General features: G+C 39.5%; 1 protein-coding gene across 2 annotated transcripts; it reads left to right on the top strand.

Annotated features, from left to right (window-relative positions):
* Nucleotides 1–369: 369 nt before the first annotated feature.
* On the top strand, nucleotides 370–17,534 carry pdk4 (pyruvate dehydrogenase kinase, isozyme 4). 2 transcript variants are annotated; one of them, XM_012832909.3, is made up of 12 exons: nucleotides 370–813; nucleotides 924–1,122; nucleotides 1,511–1,652; nucleotides 4,467–4,538; nucleotides 7,439–7,623; nucleotides 7,749–7,838; nucleotides 8,610–8,687; nucleotides 11,875–11,951; nucleotides 12,249–12,347; nucleotides 12,693–12,803; nucleotides 14,253–14,366; nucleotides 14,679–17,534. In XM_012832909.3, the coding sequence occupies exons 2-12, from the start codon at nucleotides 1,008–1,010 to the stop codon at nucleotides 14,820–14,822; spliced, it is 1,227 nt and encodes a 408-aa protein (XP_012688363.1). In that variant the 5' UTR covers nucleotides 370–813; nucleotides 924–1,007; the 3' UTR covers nucleotides 14,823–17,534. The 2 variants fall into 2 exon arrangements, with proteins under 2 accessions (XP_012688363.1, XP_012688362.1); XM_012832908.3 differs by having other exon boundaries at nucleotides 370–1,122.
* Nucleotides 17,535–18,856: the final 1,322 nt, after the last annotated feature.

Raw genomic sequence — 18,856 nt, 5'->3', positions numbered from 1 at the left:
CTTTAAGAAAAAGGAGAAAAAAAATATAAAGGCTAGGTTACTAGGGGAGACTTGAGTTGGGATGAAACCATTGGAGACATAGAAAAAGAACATAAGGTGCACTTTTAGAGGTGAGCTGTAGAGGGAAGCAAGTTACTAGAGTAGGCTACACTGTTTGGTGCAAGCTGAATCATCACTGTCACTGAGTTCAGTAGGTAACCCCTGTGGATCAAAACACTTGTCAGTCATCTACAGTTCAGAAGCCTGTGTGAACCTGTGTTGTGACCAGTTACTGTCCTTCAAAACAAATTGTAGCCTATGTCTCTTCGATATGTTTATTTGTTATCGCAACCAACAGGATCTTTAAAGGAGAAAAATCAAGTGCGACCTGAATATGTTTGTTGTGTTGTTGAGTTTGTTGTTTTTGTTCCACTGTATCTACACTTCCGAGACCCTCCTCCACGACCTGTGCTCTATATTCGTTCTGCGCATGTGCACATAAAACTAACAGACATTTTGATATAGGTTGTGTGGGCTATAGCGTATCGGCAGCATACTGAGCGTAGAAGTATTTGGGCGCTGACACTACCCTTGGAAGATTTTTAGCAAAACAGACCACAGCTTCTTCGGACATATTCAAGTCTGCGTGTACGCTACAGTCAGCGCAGGGCTTAACACCTTCCTCCCAGTAATTTCGCTCTGTGTAGGTCAATTGGTCGAAGCGAATGTCCCGCTGGACTCCAGAAGAAAAACAACAGAGGACCAGGGGAGGAAGTGATCTTGTCAATGGACGGGACATAACAGTGCTTCATGAGAATATAGGCTAATTGCAAGGTGATGTCGATTGTCAAATGAAGAGTTCTTCTAACGCGATGTCCTTTTTGCCCTTGCAAAACCGTTGATCAAGGATTATCATTGTGCCTTGTTTTTCCTTTCCTTAATAGCGAATTATTGCCCCCCTCGAAGATATAGCTGTCAACAGATTCAAGGTTATTTGGAAGTTAACATTAAAGTAACGTAAAGTCAACATGAAGTTTGCACAACTTTTGCTGAACGGCGCTAAGTCTAACATACCAAAACAAGTGGATCGCTTTTCCAAGTTTTCACCTTCACCGTTGTCGATGAAGCAGTTCCTCGACTTCGGTAAGTATAAAACTTACATAGAGCAGCATGTGTCATTAGATAGTCTAATTGATACGCCACGATGTTTCTTCTTATATCTTAACTCTGTGACATAAAGGTTGTAACCTGGTAAACCTGTAAACCTGTCATGTAACCAGGTAAACCAGTCATGTAGCCTATGCATGCCATACGTGGCCACTATTCTCTCTTTTTTAGCCTGTGATCATCGCATATTTCTGCAGAAATATTTGCACACACTACTTGAAAGTGACATGACAAGTCACATATGTCATTGAGCATACCCTTGTCCTTGGACCTGGTCATACATATAGACAACAGCGTCCACTGGGTAGCTCTGTACATTGTAGCATTGTTTACCGAGAGTCACTGTGCGTTCTGTTCCTTGCAGGTTCTGCCAACGCCTGCGAGAAGACCTCCTTTGTGTTTTTACGCCAGGAGCTTCCTGTTAGACTCGCAAATATCATGAAAGAGATAGACTTCCTCCCGGACAAGCTCCTTCGCACCCCATCTTTACAAATGCTCCATAGCTGGTTAGTGTTGACCACCATTTTCTCTGTCAAGCCATTCCAGTACGGTATGTTCTCTTTGCCATATGGAATGAGGAGAATTGCTGTTCTGTTACCCAGGTCCCAAGTGCATTTTCACTCCAATCTGTCCTGCAGGATATCATTTCAAGGATAAATCTCAGATTCTCAGCAACCATACCCAGTGTTTATGGCTGTTAAGTAATGATGTAATGATTATTAATTACTGATCATCAATGAGAATGATTATTACTATTTCAGTGCTGTTTAAACACTATATGGAATGTTACACACCTGTGACAAACAGAGGACACACACAGATTCCACATATATAATGCTGCCAGATCTCTGTCAGTGAGGGTTGTTTTAATTGATATTGAACCCACTGCTCTGGGCTACAGCACTGTTCGTGGGGAATGTTATCGCTTGACTAAAGCACGGGATCACCATGTCATCATGTCACAAACTAAATCACTTCTAAAGCTAAATAACCTGGTGGCCTTCATACTTGGGATATACTGTCCTGTTCACCACAATGAAAAAGAGAAACAAGAAAATTACAGTATGTGGACGAGTTTAGGTCAGACAGCAGTGTGGTTTGGCAGAGATGTAGGCCTAGGTCAGAAGTTTGAGCTTTCTTGCATTCAAGCGTGTGTTGTTATTCACAGCATTTTAGCCTTCAGAGTGACAAAAAGGAATCTCTGTTGTTCTAGCAGGGCAAGGTGGATACCTTGTCAACATGCAGGACAGCTCTGTACAGTTTAACCTTTGAACTCTGATGCATTGTCTGGAGTGTCAAAGTGAAAGCACCTCCCTTCTAAAGTTTATAATATTTGCCTATCAGTCTTGCCCTCCTATCAGACACTATTGGAATATATATAGCATTGAAGCACTTGACATTATCTCTTTCTCTTGAGACGCGCTGCTGCCACAAACATTTCAGAACCGAAATAAGATCATCAGTTGTAACTTACACTCAAGTGCTGACTGAGTTGATTTTTACATCTACTGTATGTTGATTTATGTTTGGCAATTACTTCTGTCTCAATCAACCCTTAAATATATTTAACCTTGAAGTAAGTCTTCCTTCCGATCTTTTTTTTTTGAGAGAGAGAGAGAGAGAGAGAGAGAGAGATAGCCAAGATTGCAGTGCATTTTCACAAGTTTACCGTTCCTTGAAGCATAGTCTCCATATTTTTACCAGTATGGCAAAGAAACCAAAGTGGTGTCTTTGTTGGATTTGAATACACAATCCCGGAAAGTTTTAACCTTACACAACCCGCCCTGACATGACGAGCTTAGCATGGCCTTTCTGGGTGCCAAGGTCAGGTCAGGCAGTGTTAAATAACTGCACTCAACTACCTCTTGTGAAAAACATTTATTGTCCCAGTGTGAAAAACATTTATTATTATTTGTTGTATTTGTGATTTTTTTTTTCATCCTGGCAGCACAGATGATGGTGGGTGGTTTGTTGGAGGAGGAGGGGTTGAGATGATTTGAGGCGTTTATACAACATCTATTATTTAGTTGTACCAAGATACAGTACATATGTCAATTATGAGCTAATTCCCAGATTTAGGTTTTATAGCTAACTGATTGAGCATGGCTTTGAAAGGAAAGTGGTAATGATCAAGAAAGCGGTAGCTGTTTTCCATGCTGTTTTGGATTTTATACTGTACGCCCAACTTAGGCTTGGCAGCTATGATGAGCTATGAAAGGCAGCAGAGCTCAAAATGACTTTTCCAGCTTTCTTAAAGTAATCATTTACAGGCGCCTAAATAAAAAAGTATTTCTTGCCTTTCTTAATGTGTTCCATATTCCAAATCATCACTGAAAAAAAAACACATTATGCGAGTTGGAAGGGAGTGGGTGATGTTTGAGGATCAGTACCCAATCCAGGTTGCTAGAACAAGGACAGATTTCAGCTTACATAGTTAGCCAAGTTCTGCCCATATATCCCCTGCAGAAACTGAATGTATTCGTATAACATGTCATGTATTTGTAATGTGGGTTATGTAATCCTGTCTGATTACATTTACAAAGGTATTACAATATGTCGCTATGTGAGTCTTTACACTTCAGTAGGTTGTTCTGTAATTATGTGAAATAATAAATAAAAAAAAAACACCAAAAATGAGATTGTCAAACCAACAGATATACCAATCTAGACAATAAGCTAAATGCATATTTAAAATGTTAATAATTGAGTAGTAAATGACTGATGCTAGTGTAGATGCAGTATCAGGGTTTTTTCCCCTCCACCCTCCCATAATTAATCTGCACAGTATTTCTATCTTGCCCCACGTTGCCCTCTGATGTTCTACTCTAACAATACCAGCAGTCTCATAGGACAGCGTGGACGCTGACCTTTTGCCTGGCTCAAAAAGATGTCTGCGTTCCTCCGGGGTACCCAGATTAATTGCACTTTCACAATGGTGACCTCTGCTCTGTTTCCTGGTTTGATCCGTTGCCCGTGTGCTGCTTCTCCAAAGACCGGCCTGTCATGCCAGCCACACCATTTATGTAATTCTGTGTCATGAAGCCTCACTCCCAGCATCCACTCTCAGATAAAAGGTTGGGCTTCTATTTTTGTGAACTGGCTGGGTTTCAGGATGGCCACAGCCTAGAAAGGGGTATTGTTGTTTTGATGTGGGCTAATTGTTTTGTTGACATATCTTGTGGAAAAATCCACAAAAGGTTCAAAGGATTAGCCATGTTTCTGCTTTGTGTCTGCTTTTGCAGTGCAGAGTAGAGTGGAATGGAATGGAGATGGACATCAATTTCAGACGAATAACAGTTGTGTTTGTATGTTTTCCAAAGGTACGCAACGAGTCTCATGGAATTAGTGGACTTTCTAGAAAGAGATCCTGACGACAAAAAGGTCCTGAAAAAGTGAGTATCGCCATTTCGTCTCACCTCTCGTCTCAGCTGATCTAGCGTAAAAAACACTGTCCTGTTCGTGAAAATTGAAAACACAAAAAAATACTACATTTAAATGATGCTATTTAAGCACTGTGGTTATGTCTTGCCTCCACTGGGATAGGGGTGTTAAGAGCTTTTCCCTTCACTTACCAAAGGTGCTTTATTGGCATGACAATTAGGACGCTTGTATTCCCAAAGCAGTCATTCAATACAAATAATAGCAAATCAAAACATAGAAATCAATACATACAATTAGACACAGAATTAAGTAGAGTAGGTAAAGTATGTTATAGGAAATGTGCCAAACTAACCCGAGCCTTGTAGGCCAAGTACACATCTGTCCCCACAAGCAAAATTAAGCTAAATGTTAGTTATACAACATTTCAAAGTAGCTTTATGTAACCCCTAAACTTCCTCTATAATTTAAGCAAATGCCCTTTGCTCCAAATTTTGGGAAGTAGCAATCACAGATTGATTGGAATGTTTTGCAGAAGTGCAGCTCTGTCGCAATAGTTTTTGCACTGTTCGCACCGACGTTTGTCTCTTGGCAGCCAAGTTTGTGTTAGTGGAACTAGACCAGGTTGGTAGGCAAGTTCTTATCTTTGCTCAACTGTTAGTATTGCAAGGCTTTATACCGTAATGAAAAGAGTGTGGGTCGCTGAGTTTCCAGAATTGTAATCAGTCGAGGATATTGGCCTAATTCTGCCCTGCATGTGTGTTTGTAGTGTGCTGATGGATCTTTAGGATGTTTTTGCAAAACTCATCATGTTATATATCAATTAGATGTTTTCGACATTTGTCTAGTTCCTGATTTACACTTCATTTCCATAAAAGGCAATTGGTTCTATCACTGATGCAAATATTTTTAGCCTAATTCTAACTGGAATTTAGAAAAAAAGCCCTGCGTGCCTTGTCTCTTTATTTATGCACTGCCATGTTGAATGATCCTCTAGAATTGATTCTCAGGCCTAGGTAGGCATAATCTAATGTCATAATGTCAATATGTGCCATCTTCCCAGTTGACTGGATCATTTTTGAAAGATCAATATCTAATTTTGTTCATGGTAACGTTTGAATAAGGGCTAATTGAATCTGGAGTCCTTCCTCCGTTGGTGAAGCAAGGACTAGGTCATCTAGTACTAGGTGTTGATGATTTTTCCAGTACGGCGGCCAACTCAGTATCATATGTCAAATAGAGTTGAGTTCAAAGAGCAACCCTGCCTCACTCTCCACTCCTGAGGGATATATTGGGTTCTTTTGGATCGGATTTTACTGCCACACTTAGCTCTCGTGGACATGTATTTTATAATGTCTTATGTTTTACCCTTTAGATCAAGCTGTAATGCCAAATGTAATCAAATGCTCTTTTGAAGTCGACAAAACAAGTGAATTGTTTATTTTGTTTTTTGAATATGTTTTTCAATCAGGGTGTGTAAGGTGTCAATATGATGGGTTAGTGTGGTAATTTAGTACGAATCCAATCTGGCTTTTGCTTCAGACACTGTGTTCAGGAGTAGGGAGTTTATAATGCTGCAAAATACTGTACCTTCCCCAGGTTTTTGCTCACGCAGATGCCTCTGTAGCTGTTGGGGTCTTATTTATCTCCACTTTTGTAAATTGATGTAATTAATCTGTGATTCAAAATATCAGGGAAATAACACACACTCAGAACTAGATTAAATAATTGAAGTTTAATAGAGTGGAACTTTCCATTAATAGATTTTTAGCTTTTTGTTTAAAATGCCATCAGGCTCAAATATTTTTTTTTGCTTTTGTGCAATTTGGTCTAAAAGCTTCTGCTCAGTGATTGGGGAGTCAATTGGATTTTGATGGTCCTTGACAGACAGTTCTAATTCTTCTAGTTTACTTTTCTTGGTGCCTGCTTTGACGTGTTCGTACTTTGTTAAAAAGAGATGGTTTGTCCAGATATCTCCATCTTGTATCACTAATTCTCCCTGTTTTTTTTGTTTTGTTTTGTTTGTTTGTTTGTTTGTTTGTTTTTTGAGTGATAACAATTGGTATTTATTGACTCCGCAAAAAAATGCCAGTTGCTTATAGGTGTACTGAGCCTTGTGAATGGGGAATATTTGTAGCCATATTAATTTAAATTTATATTTCATTTTCATGACAATGATGAGCTTGATTTGTACCACATTGAGTAATATGATTTTGTCCTGTTTCTGGTAATATCAGTATGTCAATACTAAGGCCCTAAATATTCCATGTACTGATAGAAAGTCATAGTAGCAAATAATAACAAATACATGTTCACAACAAGATAACCCTTTACGAGAATACAACTGTTATAATTGTAGTTATAATACACCATGTAATGCTACGGCATGGGAATAAACCAAACAGAAATAAATCTACCAAAAATTAACAAAACAAAACAAAACGTAATTGTGTCGTATTGGTTGGTTTTGGAAGAACACATTTTAGAGTTTAAAAATTCTTTAAATTTCAGGAGCTCCTGTAATCCATGACTGGTCAGTGTTTAAAAATCGAACAAATGACTGTCAGCTGTTTGACAGTGGAGTCGTGGGTGCAGTTAGTGGAGTGGACAACTAATCCTGATGTAATGAATAAATAATAGGACCACAGGCAGAAGGGGTTTATTACTTGTATTACTTTTATTCCTTTTATACCTTTTATCATGATTTTAATAATCCAAGAAGCCTATCTGAACATCAGGTTCTGATACGATGTTGATCCTTATTTTACTCCATGTATTGCTCTTGCTGCTTGCTTTTATTGATTTTATGTAAAGCACTTTGAACTGCAACTCCTGTACGAAATGTGCTATATAAATAAAGTCTTACTTACTTACTTACTTACTTACAATAGTCACATTGTCTACATTGTCTCAGGTTCACAGAAACACTCGTCAACGTGCGGAATCGACACAACAACGTGGTGCCTACCATGGCCCAGGGCGTCCTGGAGTACAAGGAGGCCTTTGGCGTCGACCCAGTGACCAATCAGAACGTCCAGTACTTCCTGGACCGCTTCTACATGAGTCGTATCTCCACCCGCATGCTAATGAACCAGCACTGTGAGTTGGCGGCCCTCATTAGACATCATGGAGACTAAATGTGGTCCTTACAAAGAGACAGGAATACTAAGTTATTCATTGAGCGTACTGTGATTAAATATGTATGTGCTTTTTGTTGTTAACAGCCCTCATATTTGATGGAAGTGCCAATCCAGCCCACCCTAAACACATAGGAAGCATTGACCCCGTCTGTGACGTGGTGGAGGTAATACAAGGTAACGATCCACGTGGTTGTTAAAGACTTCAGTATGCTTGAAAGCAGGACAGGAAAGATGCAGTGAGGGATATTGCAGGGACTTGAACACAAGCCACTGAAATTAGATCTGTCTCAATTAGGGCTGAACGATTAATTGCATTTGCGATTTAATCGCAATGTGATAGAACGCGATTTTCTAACCGCAACGTTCACGATTAAAAACGTGATCTAAAAAAAAAAAAAATTTTCTTAAGATGGTAAATTTTGCACACAGTGTTTAAAAAGTGCATGCCTTGTGTTTATTCTTCTTTCTTTGTTTAAATTACTTAAATGCACAGTGGCAAAGCCGATTTGTTGCACCGATTTGTTGTTCTTGATTCTGTAATGAGCAGTTAAATAAAAATTGTGGGAAATAATATTTTACACTAAATGTATCTAATATTGTGTTGGTCATATTGAAATCATTCATTACGATTGTTGGCAAAAAAATTAGGATAAAATAAAAAAATCGCATAATAAATCGCAATCGCAATATTGGGGGGAAAAAAATCGCAATTAGATTATTTCCCCAAATCGTTCAGCCCTAGTCTCAATCTCAAATAGGCCTGGTCTTTCATTTGTTCAAATTATGATGTCTTATTAGAAGAGGTCTGTGTGTGTGTGTGTGTGTGTGTGTGTGTGTGTGTGTGTGTGTGTGTGTGTTTACTTAGGTTGGTCTTGTGAGAGGGTGGTTTAGGCCACCAGCAGAACAGCTCACCAGTGTATTTGTTTCCGCTCCCTCCACCTCCAGATGCCTACGAGACGTCCAAGATGCTGTGTGAACAGTACTACATGACCTCCCCCGAAATGGAGATCAAGCAAGTGAACTGTGAGAGACTCTTACCTCAGTCAAACCTTTCAGTTCAGTCTTTCTGTGTGTGCTTGTGTGCATGGTGAGTCTTGAGCTGTGGGAACAGATTAACCGTAACACATCGCACACTGACTGTCCCCTGCTCTTGTTTACGTGATCAACCTTAACTGTACGTAGAGGGGCGGTTTCATTTGGAGTGTGTTTATCCTCTGCATGTGTGTCGAGTGGAGTAGATGTAGGTGTGCTGTGAAAGTCCACACTTACGTGCATGCAGACCGAGGCACATTTCGCATAGCACTTGTGGGTAAAAAGAGAAACACACACACACACGGCGTGGGCGTCAGAGAATGCCAAATTTCACATGGGCATGGAATCCGACCATGCGTAGCGCTTGAAGCCTGCAATTACGTTGGTTTATCCAACTGCATGTAAATGGGTCTGCTTACTTTCAGCATGAGTTGAGCTGTCAGTAGTTCCTCAGTTCTCAAAGTTTGAGGCTATAATTCCAATTTAAAGTTTCAGTGTTTGTTGTGCTACTTTTGCAACGATGAACGCTGTGGTGTAAATTATCTCTTGCCTGCAACATTATATCTGGAGTCATTTACCTTGCCAAATACTAATATGCATCTGGTAACCCTCTGCGTAACATCAAAGCAGTTCAAAGAGAATTATGAAATCAAATTACTCATTGAATGGTGTGTGTGTTTCACAACAGGCTTATATTGCCAGTGCTCAGGCTTGCCCATCCACCTGTTGACTTAATATGTACTTGCTTATTGCATACGGCATATGAGATAAAAAGCAGTAACCTCCTATTCGCTTATGTTTTTTTACTGTGCAGTTGCTGTAAGGTATTATAGATATACCTCCAGAATGAAATGGAATTTGCTCTATGCTGTAGTTACATATATACACAGCATACAGTTGTAGTGTTGTAGCACTATGCGGTTACATCTTTTATAACTTATATTCATAGGCGGAGATCCCGGGGGGGACGGGGGGGACGTGTCCCCCCCTACCATAAAGTTGTCCCCCCCAACAATCATTGAAAACTAAAAAAAAAAAAAAAAATTTGATTTTTTTTTTTTTTAAATAAAAATACGACGACACAAGCGGTGCTAATTATAGACGTAAAAAAATGTGTTTTTAAGTATTGAAAAATCATGTTCCCCCTATTCCTCAAAGTGGTTTGGTTCACATGCTGTTTCCAACGGGCAGGGCTACCGGCAGCTCCGTGTTTCAGTTAATCAGCCCAGTAGCCTACACGGTCAGATTGTCAGACTGTTTCCTCCTCTGTCCCCTGTCGCTGCCGCTATGATACACGATATGTAACGAGATTTATCTCATTCTCGAACGCAGTAAGAACATGTAAAGAAGAAGTTTTTTTCTAAACTCCATTTACGAAGTTCCAATCGATATGCACAAGTATACATAAGCTTATTCATGGGTTGGCATGACAACGTGAACGTTTGCCGATAACACACGCATGCCGGTAATTAACACAGTTAAGATAGCTAGCTAAGTCTAGGACAATGTCCTGTCAGGGCAGGTTCATGCTAGTTAATAAACGTAGGTCTACATCTCAGTGCCTCTCCAGATTTGTTAAATTATCTGAAATTAAATTAATGTCATCTTTTTCTCCGGTCCATGAACTATGCTGGTATAGTAATATGGAGTGACAGTGGCGTAGGAGGTAGAGAAGTCGTATTGTAATCAAAAGGTTGAAAGTTCAATTCCCTCTTGAGCTGTTTTATAACTTATTTTGAGCATCAAGTTCTCTTGAACTTTGGACATTATTTGTCTGTGAATAGATATTTCGTGTTAGTACATTTAATGCTGTTTAGATCATTCTAAAATGACTTCGAATTTCTGTTTGTAAATGTGATAAGATAATTCGGTATTTAGCAGTTTATGCTAGCTCTCGTGAAAGCAATTTTTTCATGTCCCCCCCCCGGAATTACACTCTGAAATTTGACAATGTATTGTCCCCCCCTACAATGAAATGGGATCTCCGCCCCTGGCAGGGCTACCGGCAGCTCCGTGTTTCAGTTAATCAGCCCAGTAGCCTACACGGTCAGATTGTCAGACTGTTTCCTCCTCTGTCCCCTGTCGCTGCCGCTATGATACACGATATGTAACGAGATTTATCTCATTCTCGAACGCAGTAAGAACATGTAAAGAAGAAGTTTTTTTCTAAACTCCATTTACGAAGTTCCAATCGATATGCACAAGTATACATAAGCTTATTCATGGGTTGGCATGACAACGTGAACGTTTGCCGATAACACACGCATGCCGGTAATTAACACAGTTAAGATAGCTAGCTAAGTCTAGGACAATGTCCTGTCAGGGCAGGTTCATGCTAGTTAATAAACGTAGGTCTACATCTCAGTGCCTCTCCAGATTTGTTAAATTATCTGAAATTAAATTAATGTCATCTTTTTCTCCGGTCCATGAACTATGCTGGTATAGTAATATGGAGTGACAGTGGCGTAGGAGGTAGAGAAGTCGTATTGTAATCAAAAGGTTGAAAGTTCAATTCCCTCTTGAGCTGTTTTATAACTTATTTTGAGCATCAAGTTCTCTTGAACTTTGGACATTATTTGTCTGTGAATAGATATTTCGTGTTAGTACATTTAATGCTGTTTAGATCATTCTAAAATGACTTCGAATTTCTGTTTGTAAATGTGATAAGATAATTCGGTATTTAGCAGTTTATGCTAGCTCTCGTGAAAGCAATTTTTTCATGTCCCCCCCCCGGAATTACACTCTGAAATTTGACAATGTATTGTCCCCCCCTACAATGAAATGGGATCTCCGCCCCTGCTTATATTATCTCGTTTATAAGCAGTTCTCATTGAATATCGGACCTGTCTGTCAGATACTCTCCTTTACTTAGCATAACAGTACAGTATAACAGAAGTTTTCTATAGTTTCATATCTGCAGAGTGGGCATGAAGTTCTCTTGAACTAAAGTGGACAATAGATACTGCACAGAGATGCATAAACTCTTGGCAGGCACAAACGCTTATCGCTGCTACACAAACAGCTTACCTCAGTCGCTTCATGTACTTTTTGGCATCTTTATGTCCCTTTTATAAAGATCCTGCATGTACTCAAGTCACGAGACTTGCAGCTGCTATCCTCTTATCTTATTTGTGTAATTTATTCGATTTTAAAAGCTGTGTTTTCCTTTTTGTTGCAGCCAAATCCCCTGACCAGCCTCTGCACATTGTCTATGTCCCCTCTCATCTATATCACATGCTTTTCGAGCTCTTTAAGGTACAGTGTGTATTTCTCAAAGTTTCTATATTTAAACCAAAGCCACATTCAGATTTTTTTTTTGCTAGAGTAGACCAGAATGACTCAGACTAAAACAACGCTCTCTATGATTGGTGACTGATTTAATGTTTTTATTAGCCATAGAGCTTTTTTATTAATTTTTTATTGTGCTTACACTTTGCCCCAGAAGTCCAATCTCTGGCCTCAACCTGTTCATAATTCTGGTTGAGTCTTGGTGAAATTGATACCAAATCTTGTAATATTTTTAATAATATAATTATATAATATATTTTACAGAATGCCATGAGGGCCACAGTGGAGACACATGAGGACAGTTTAACTCTCCCACCTGTTAAGGTCAGAGTATCACTGGGTGGTGAAGACCTGACAATAAAGGTAAGTTACCCACCTGTGCTGATCCTGCAATGCAACACCTCTCATGTGAAAGCTGTGTTCATCACTGTGATTTTGCTTCATAAATACATTTATAATATAACGATGTAGATGTATGTTGAGTAATACTGTGACTTCCACTATGATGACTATGTAGACTTTCAGAGACATAATCTTTGTTTGCCCTTTAACACACAGACATCCACTGCATTTTTAGTTAATAAACAATAAAATGTTCTAACTGAATGAATATGATTATTAATATGACACTTCCTATAAATGTGTAAATATATATTTTGACTTATGAGGACCTTAAATGGTGACCCCATATGGCATGTGTTGTTTTAGATGTCAGACAAAGGTGGTGGTGTTCCTTTGAGGAAGATCGAGCGCCTCTTCAGCTACATGTATTCCACCGCACCAAGCCCGGTGATCGATGAGGCTCGCAATGCTCCTTTGGTAAGCCTTACAGTTAGCTCACACTGGGCGTTGGAGTCACTTTGAATGGGGTGAATGGAGTGACGTCATCGCCGAACTGAATTGCGGTTCCGTTGTGTTCCGAGAGGCAACTCATGCGTCAGCCAATCAAATCACATTTTTGCAAATACGGCAGCGCAGGCGCTAGCCAATCAAATCGCGTCATGCTAATATCCAAAGAGCGCGATGCTAAAAAAAAAGAAAGCGGACCAACCTCCGTAGATGGTCGTATTTCTACATAAAACCTGTTTGTTTGACTTTTTTTGCTTTTCACAATTTTTTTTTAAGTTACCGAGTAATGTACAATGTAAAGCTGAAAAATGTGTCTGAGGGGATTTGCGAGGTGTCTGAGCCAGCTATCTAATGTTAGCACACTAGCAAGGTAACTAGTTCTAGTCTCTTGCGTGCCTCTTGGCACATAAGGCCTCCACAGATTCTCTCCATCTCTTCCTATTCACTCGTCACTCGTGCCTCGTCCCATGAATTCCAACCCGCTTCTCTCCGCTCTTTCTCCACTGTACGCTTCCATGTGGTTTTTGGTCTTCCTCTCTTTCTCTTCCCTTCTGGTGCCCAAGTCATCGCTGTGTTATTATGGTTGTCCCAATCCTGTCTGAGTATGTGTCCGATCATCTTCCATCTCCGCCATCTCACCTCTGCACTCAGTGGTTTCATGTCCGCATTCTTAAGCAGTTTCTCATTACTCATATGATCTTCCCAATGGAATCGTAGGATTTGTCTAAGACAATTATTTTGAAAAACGTCTACTTCTTTGTTTTCCCTCTTATTCATCTTCCACGTTTCGCTCCCATATAATAGGACTGGCACTACTAACGTCTTAAACAATTTCAATTTAGTTCTTCTTGATATGTTGATATGATATGTTGATATAGCAAGGTAACTACCCACAAGGTAAACAGCTCGCTAGCAGCGTGATTGGTTGTTGACCTGTCAATCTCACTATAAACGTCTCCATACACAACCCCATGCGGCAGATACACCCTCCATCATCCGTCATCCATCTGTCAAGCAACAAATGCTGTGTGAGCTAGCTGTTATGGCAACAGTAAGAAAAAGTCCACCTTTTCTCTGTGTTAAAAAACGTCTCTGTAAGAAGCTAAGCTTCTTGTTTAACGCTTAAGCCATTTTGAATATACTATTTAAACACTTGATGTTGTCCTTATTTGAACTAGGTATGCAGCATGTAGTTCGTTTTGAAGAAGACATTAAATGGTGTTTTTGTCTGTCAGGTGGGTCAGGTTAATGGTTTGCTCCAGCGCTGTCACTGCTAGGTTTATGGGAGCCAAGATGTTTAACTTTGTTAACTAACCAGTTCAAAGAAGTAAACAGGTTTGTAAATTAGCAGGCTCACAGAGGGAGACATTAGCACTGTAAGCCAATAGCTTATCCATGTTTTCAACTGCTACCCTGCAGGCGGGATTCGGCTACGGTCTTCCCATTTCACGTCTGTATGCCAAGTACTTCCAGGGTGATCTGCAGCTTTACTCCATGGAAGGCTATGGAACATCAGCAGTCATCTACCTGAAGGTAGCAATTTTATATGTTGATATTTATATTGCTTTCTCTATATATTTTTGACTATTATGATCTTTATGTTTCTATTATAATCTAATATTAATCTTTAGAAATATAGTAGTATGACCCTTTTATGGTTTAAGCTGAGGTGGCTTTTTTAGGGTTTTGCCTAATTTAAGAACTGTGCCATCCACGTGGCTTATATTTTGAATCTAATCTTGGATAAGGGTTTTAATGAAATCATGTGACCTGCAGCTGAGAGGGAGAAAGAGAGCCTTGTCCGATCTGAAAAAAATGCAATTTTGCTCTGTGTTTGATTTCAAGGCCTTATCCTCGGAGTCTATTGAAAGGCTCCCGGTCTTCAACAAGTCTGCCCTCAGGCATTACCAGACGACCACAGAGGCCGACGACTGGTGTATCCCCAGCAAGGAACCCAAGAAACTGGGGAAGTATGAGTTTAGCGTGTAAAATTGGACAGAGAACCGTGTGTGATGATAGAAGACAGCAGAATGGATTCACTCCTGTTTGCCCCAAGCCCCGCAATCTGAGGACCGAAGCAAGCAGTTGGCTTGGATGCTGTGTGTTGTGGACATTGCTGTCTCTCTGTGAAGTTCTTTCTGTGTGACCCGTTTTGAGGGGGATAACGCATGTATTATTATTGGTGTGGCAGGATGTTGTTTTGACACTATAATGTCACAGTCATCAGCTAATGGGGGCATTTGGAACTCATAAGAGACAAATTTCCTTTTATTCTTTTTAACGTTTCCATTTATTTCTATTGAACTCTTGAGCTTTGACTAACAGCTCCTTTTAACACTATGATATTTTGCCAACAGAGTTCAAGAATAAGCTTTTGCTTTTGTCTGACAAGACATAGGTGCACATGTAGAGTCAGTCATTTCAACTACTTGAGAGTCATTTCAATGCAAAGATGTATCACTGAATTTCACAGCAGTGATGTATTTGTTTCATGTCTGAGCTCAGCGAATTATATCATTGTACTGCAGAAACACATTGTGAATTCATGATGTTTGGATGGTCACTGTCATGTCACAGTGTTGATGGTGAAGGTGCTTGTCACATTTCAAAAACCTTGACGTCTTTTTTTTTTTGTTTCCAATGCCAATTGGCCATACCGAGTCTCTACATGCATGTTACTTCTGAAATGCCCCAAATCAAACTAGGCCCGAAACGTCAAGGCCAACATGACTGGGAAAAGCCCAGTTTGGGAGATTCATAAACTTTTTTATTTCCCACAATAAGAAGCTCCTAAGACATTGTGAGAACGTACCACTGAAAACATGCAAATTGTGTAGTTACCAGTAACATCAGTTGTAACCAATAGTAAACGGATTATACAGAAATCCTCTGTCATAAAATGTTCTGAGAAAGTAAAAGAGTGCTTTAGGTAAAGTGTGCTTCAAGACATTTTCTCATTGTATAGGCACGCCATAGAAGAAGCCAAATGTCCAAGTAGTTCAAATGACCTACACCATGTAAAAATGAGGAGAGCCAGTCTAGAGTTTTCACATTTATGCATGACTATCAAACAGCTCACGATGAGTTATTGTATAGCTGTTATAAAGCAGGTTTTTCGTTTGTTTGTTTGTTTAAAGCCACTGCTTTTTATTGAAATGTTAAATGTTTTCAAACTATATACCATCAGCAAAAACTACAAGGAAAATGGAAACTATGTGCGTGTGTCAGTGGTAAAAGCTTGAAAGCCGTAGGGGAATATTGCAATGACTTCTGGATATAAAAGGGATTGGGATTGGGATTGGGAATGGGTGTACATTCAGGAGTTCCACCAGTCTCTAAATTCACTAAGTTTCTATTTTTTTCTCGTATGGATCCATCAACCATTAGTATTTCCATGACACTATTATACATGTAGGTAATTTGGTACTTAAAATTATCGGCTTTTGGATGTCAATCTAACTTTTAAAAAAAAGTCACGATAATTAAAGTCACGATATGCAAGATATGCTAATGAAACTAGCCAGAGATCTGGAGACAAACCTCCCACTTCCCTATCAGCCTTATGTCCAGTTTATCATGTGTGTTTGGCTGCCATCCAGGAGGTCCGGTCGCTGATTGCTGAGTTTGCCTGACCTCCTGATTAGTTAAAAGCTAACTAGCTATTGAGAAATATCCAATAAGGAAGCATCTCTCCCATACTACCCCAGCTGTTCAGTAATTCTGGTATAGTGAAGCCTATGAGAACATATATACCCACATTAGCACATGCTTTTGAATGTTTCAAACTAACAAAACAGTTACATACTGTACCTTTAAGAGCCAAACGGTTCTTATTTATGTGTTAACTTTGAACACAAGATTGTCTGTTTTCCCTTTGACCGGCTACATGTGTTTCCCCTGCCTTAATCAGGGTGTGGATGTGTCAAGTAAGGACAATTTGCCAATCTTTTTTATTTGCCAATCCTGTCGAGCAATAAGAATCAAATACATTTTCTCCCATGCCAACACAACGCAAATAATTGCCTCTATTATTCTGTTCTATTCTACAATCTATTATTCAATTTGAGGGACCTTGAATAATGACAACGGTCATTTTGTGAAGTTCAGGTATTCTGTGTGAACATATCAGCCGTGTATTGATTGTTGCAGGCTTTCTACATCGATGGGGACTTTTAATGATTTGCACACATAAGAATGTGTGTGGGCCTTAAGTATTTATTTTTATGAAAGACTGTTCAGTGGTGTAAAACGCATTTGGGACTTTAAGACTAATAGCTCTGCTTATACTCTGTATTTCTCTTAGCCTTTGGCCTAACAGATAGGTATTTGTAGCAAAGTCAGTACTTTTGTAATACAAAAAGTACAAGCATGGTAACACTGAATTGCCATTGTTTAGTTTTTACCTTTTTCATAACATTTATAATAATAATGGCTTATTCTTCTATTTTGTATGGTCTCAGGTTTTAGAGGGTAAGCCATATTTTTCGCTGCTCTTGTGTGTAATTTTTTTTCCTTGGATGATTTAAATTTTTTTATCACTCCGATGATTGCTGTGTCTGTGTGGTTGTATGTACTGTACCTGGTCAAAGGAATGAAAAGATCGACTAAATGGATCTTATTCATTCAGTGTCCCTCGAGGGAACTGCAGAAATGCTGGTTTTGAGTGAACTCTCATTAAAATTCATTAAATCATCAGACTTACATGCTGTCTGTCTATTGGTCTTATGTCTCCATTGGACTTACCAAGACAAATGTCCTTGATGTAATTGACTCACTGTTCACTCCAGTCATGTTTTTATTCTGGCTTTTTGGCCTTTTTTAGGACCCGTCCTTTTTGCCTGTCTCATTGTATATGAATTGAGACAGTGGACGTTAATTGCTGATACTGCGAAGTGTGCTCACACCTCATATCATAATTTTCATATGGTGTAACCATGGCAAAGAAACGCCCATTTCTATTGGCCATCTGAAACCATGGTTACGACATATGCAGTATAGGTGCCTCAGTAATGCGTTATGCTTCATATCCTCTACTATATCACTGCATGGGCTTACTTTGTGTAGCGCCATTGCAAAATCAGTTCAGCAGATTTTATTTTAGTTAGTTTTCTTTCAATAAAAACAGGAGGAGAAATAATGGTTTGTGAATATTTTTTTGACCTTAAGCCAAAACAGTGAACTACAGATATTATCTCACAGACTGGTTGGGGCCTGTTTTGATTTGAATCACACAATTGTAAAGCAAAGAAACAGAGAGTTTCCTAAGAAGTCATTTTCTTTTAAAGAGCCTGCCTGAGTTTCAGCTTAAAACCTTGTTCTTATTGTTATCTGAGAAACTCGTCTGGTACCCATTTGCCAAACCCACAACTGGACTTTTTCAGTGTGTAATTTACTCCCCTTACAGTTGAGGGTCCTTTCCCTCCGCCTCAGTGCTCGCTGACCTCTTGCTTGTTTGCCGCGAGCGAGCGAGAGCTGTTCTTGGCGCCGTGACAACACCTATTTTTGGCCCACGGCCAGCGGGCCCTGAACACACAGTTCTGCCTTTCTATCATTTGTCTGGCATTCCACTGTGTGGCAAACATCAGATACACACACACACACACACACACACACACACACACGCCACCCTAAACACACACACTCTGACACCTGAGCCCAGCCCTCACAAAACACTCCTCTATTTTAAGGCCTATGAGCACGGGCTGACCTGTCACTCATCCTTACAATGTCCCGCCTTTTTTTTAATCCATGGCTGTTTCCCTAAATGGAGTTTCCCAGGGCTATATTTCACATGAGAGTTTTTGGGTCCTTTTTTGCAGTGCCTCTATTCTAGCTTAAACGTCTTTTCTCAGTCCAGTTTCTTGTTGTTAACAGCCAGACACTTCTAGAGGTCTAATTACAGGACCAAAGAAGCATTATATCTAGTTAATACATTAAGCACTGTATATTTCATATTATAAAATAATTGTTAATTTTTAGTTACATGTAAATGTATGAAACTGCATCATTATCAAACTGGATCA

This window comes from Clupea harengus, chromosome 19 (genome assembly GCF_900700415.2).
Source record: "Clupea harengus chromosome 19, Ch_v2.0.2, whole genome shotgun sequence".
In the NCBI taxonomy this organism is placed as follows: domain Eukaryota; kingdom Metazoa; phylum Chordata; class Actinopteri; order Clupeiformes; family Clupeidae; genus Clupea; species Clupea harengus.
Note: the sequence above shows the minus strand (reverse complement) of the source record. Positions and strands in the feature narration are given on the sequence as shown.

Excerpts from the sequence above, each read along its gene's own strand:
- pdk4 (XM_012832909.3), top strand. The coding sequence starts at position 1,008 with ATGAAGTTTGCACAACTTTTGCTGAACGGCGCTAAGTCTAACATACCA. Across the intron at positions 11,952-12,248 it reads TGCTTTTCGAGCTCTTTAAG|AATGCCATGAGGGCCACAGT; the intron begins GTACAGTGTGTA and ends TATATTTTACAG. Across the intron at positions 12,348-12,692 it reads GTGAAGACCTGACAATAAAG|ATGTCAGACAAAGGTGGTGG; the intron begins GTAAGTTACCCA and ends GTGTTGTTTTAG.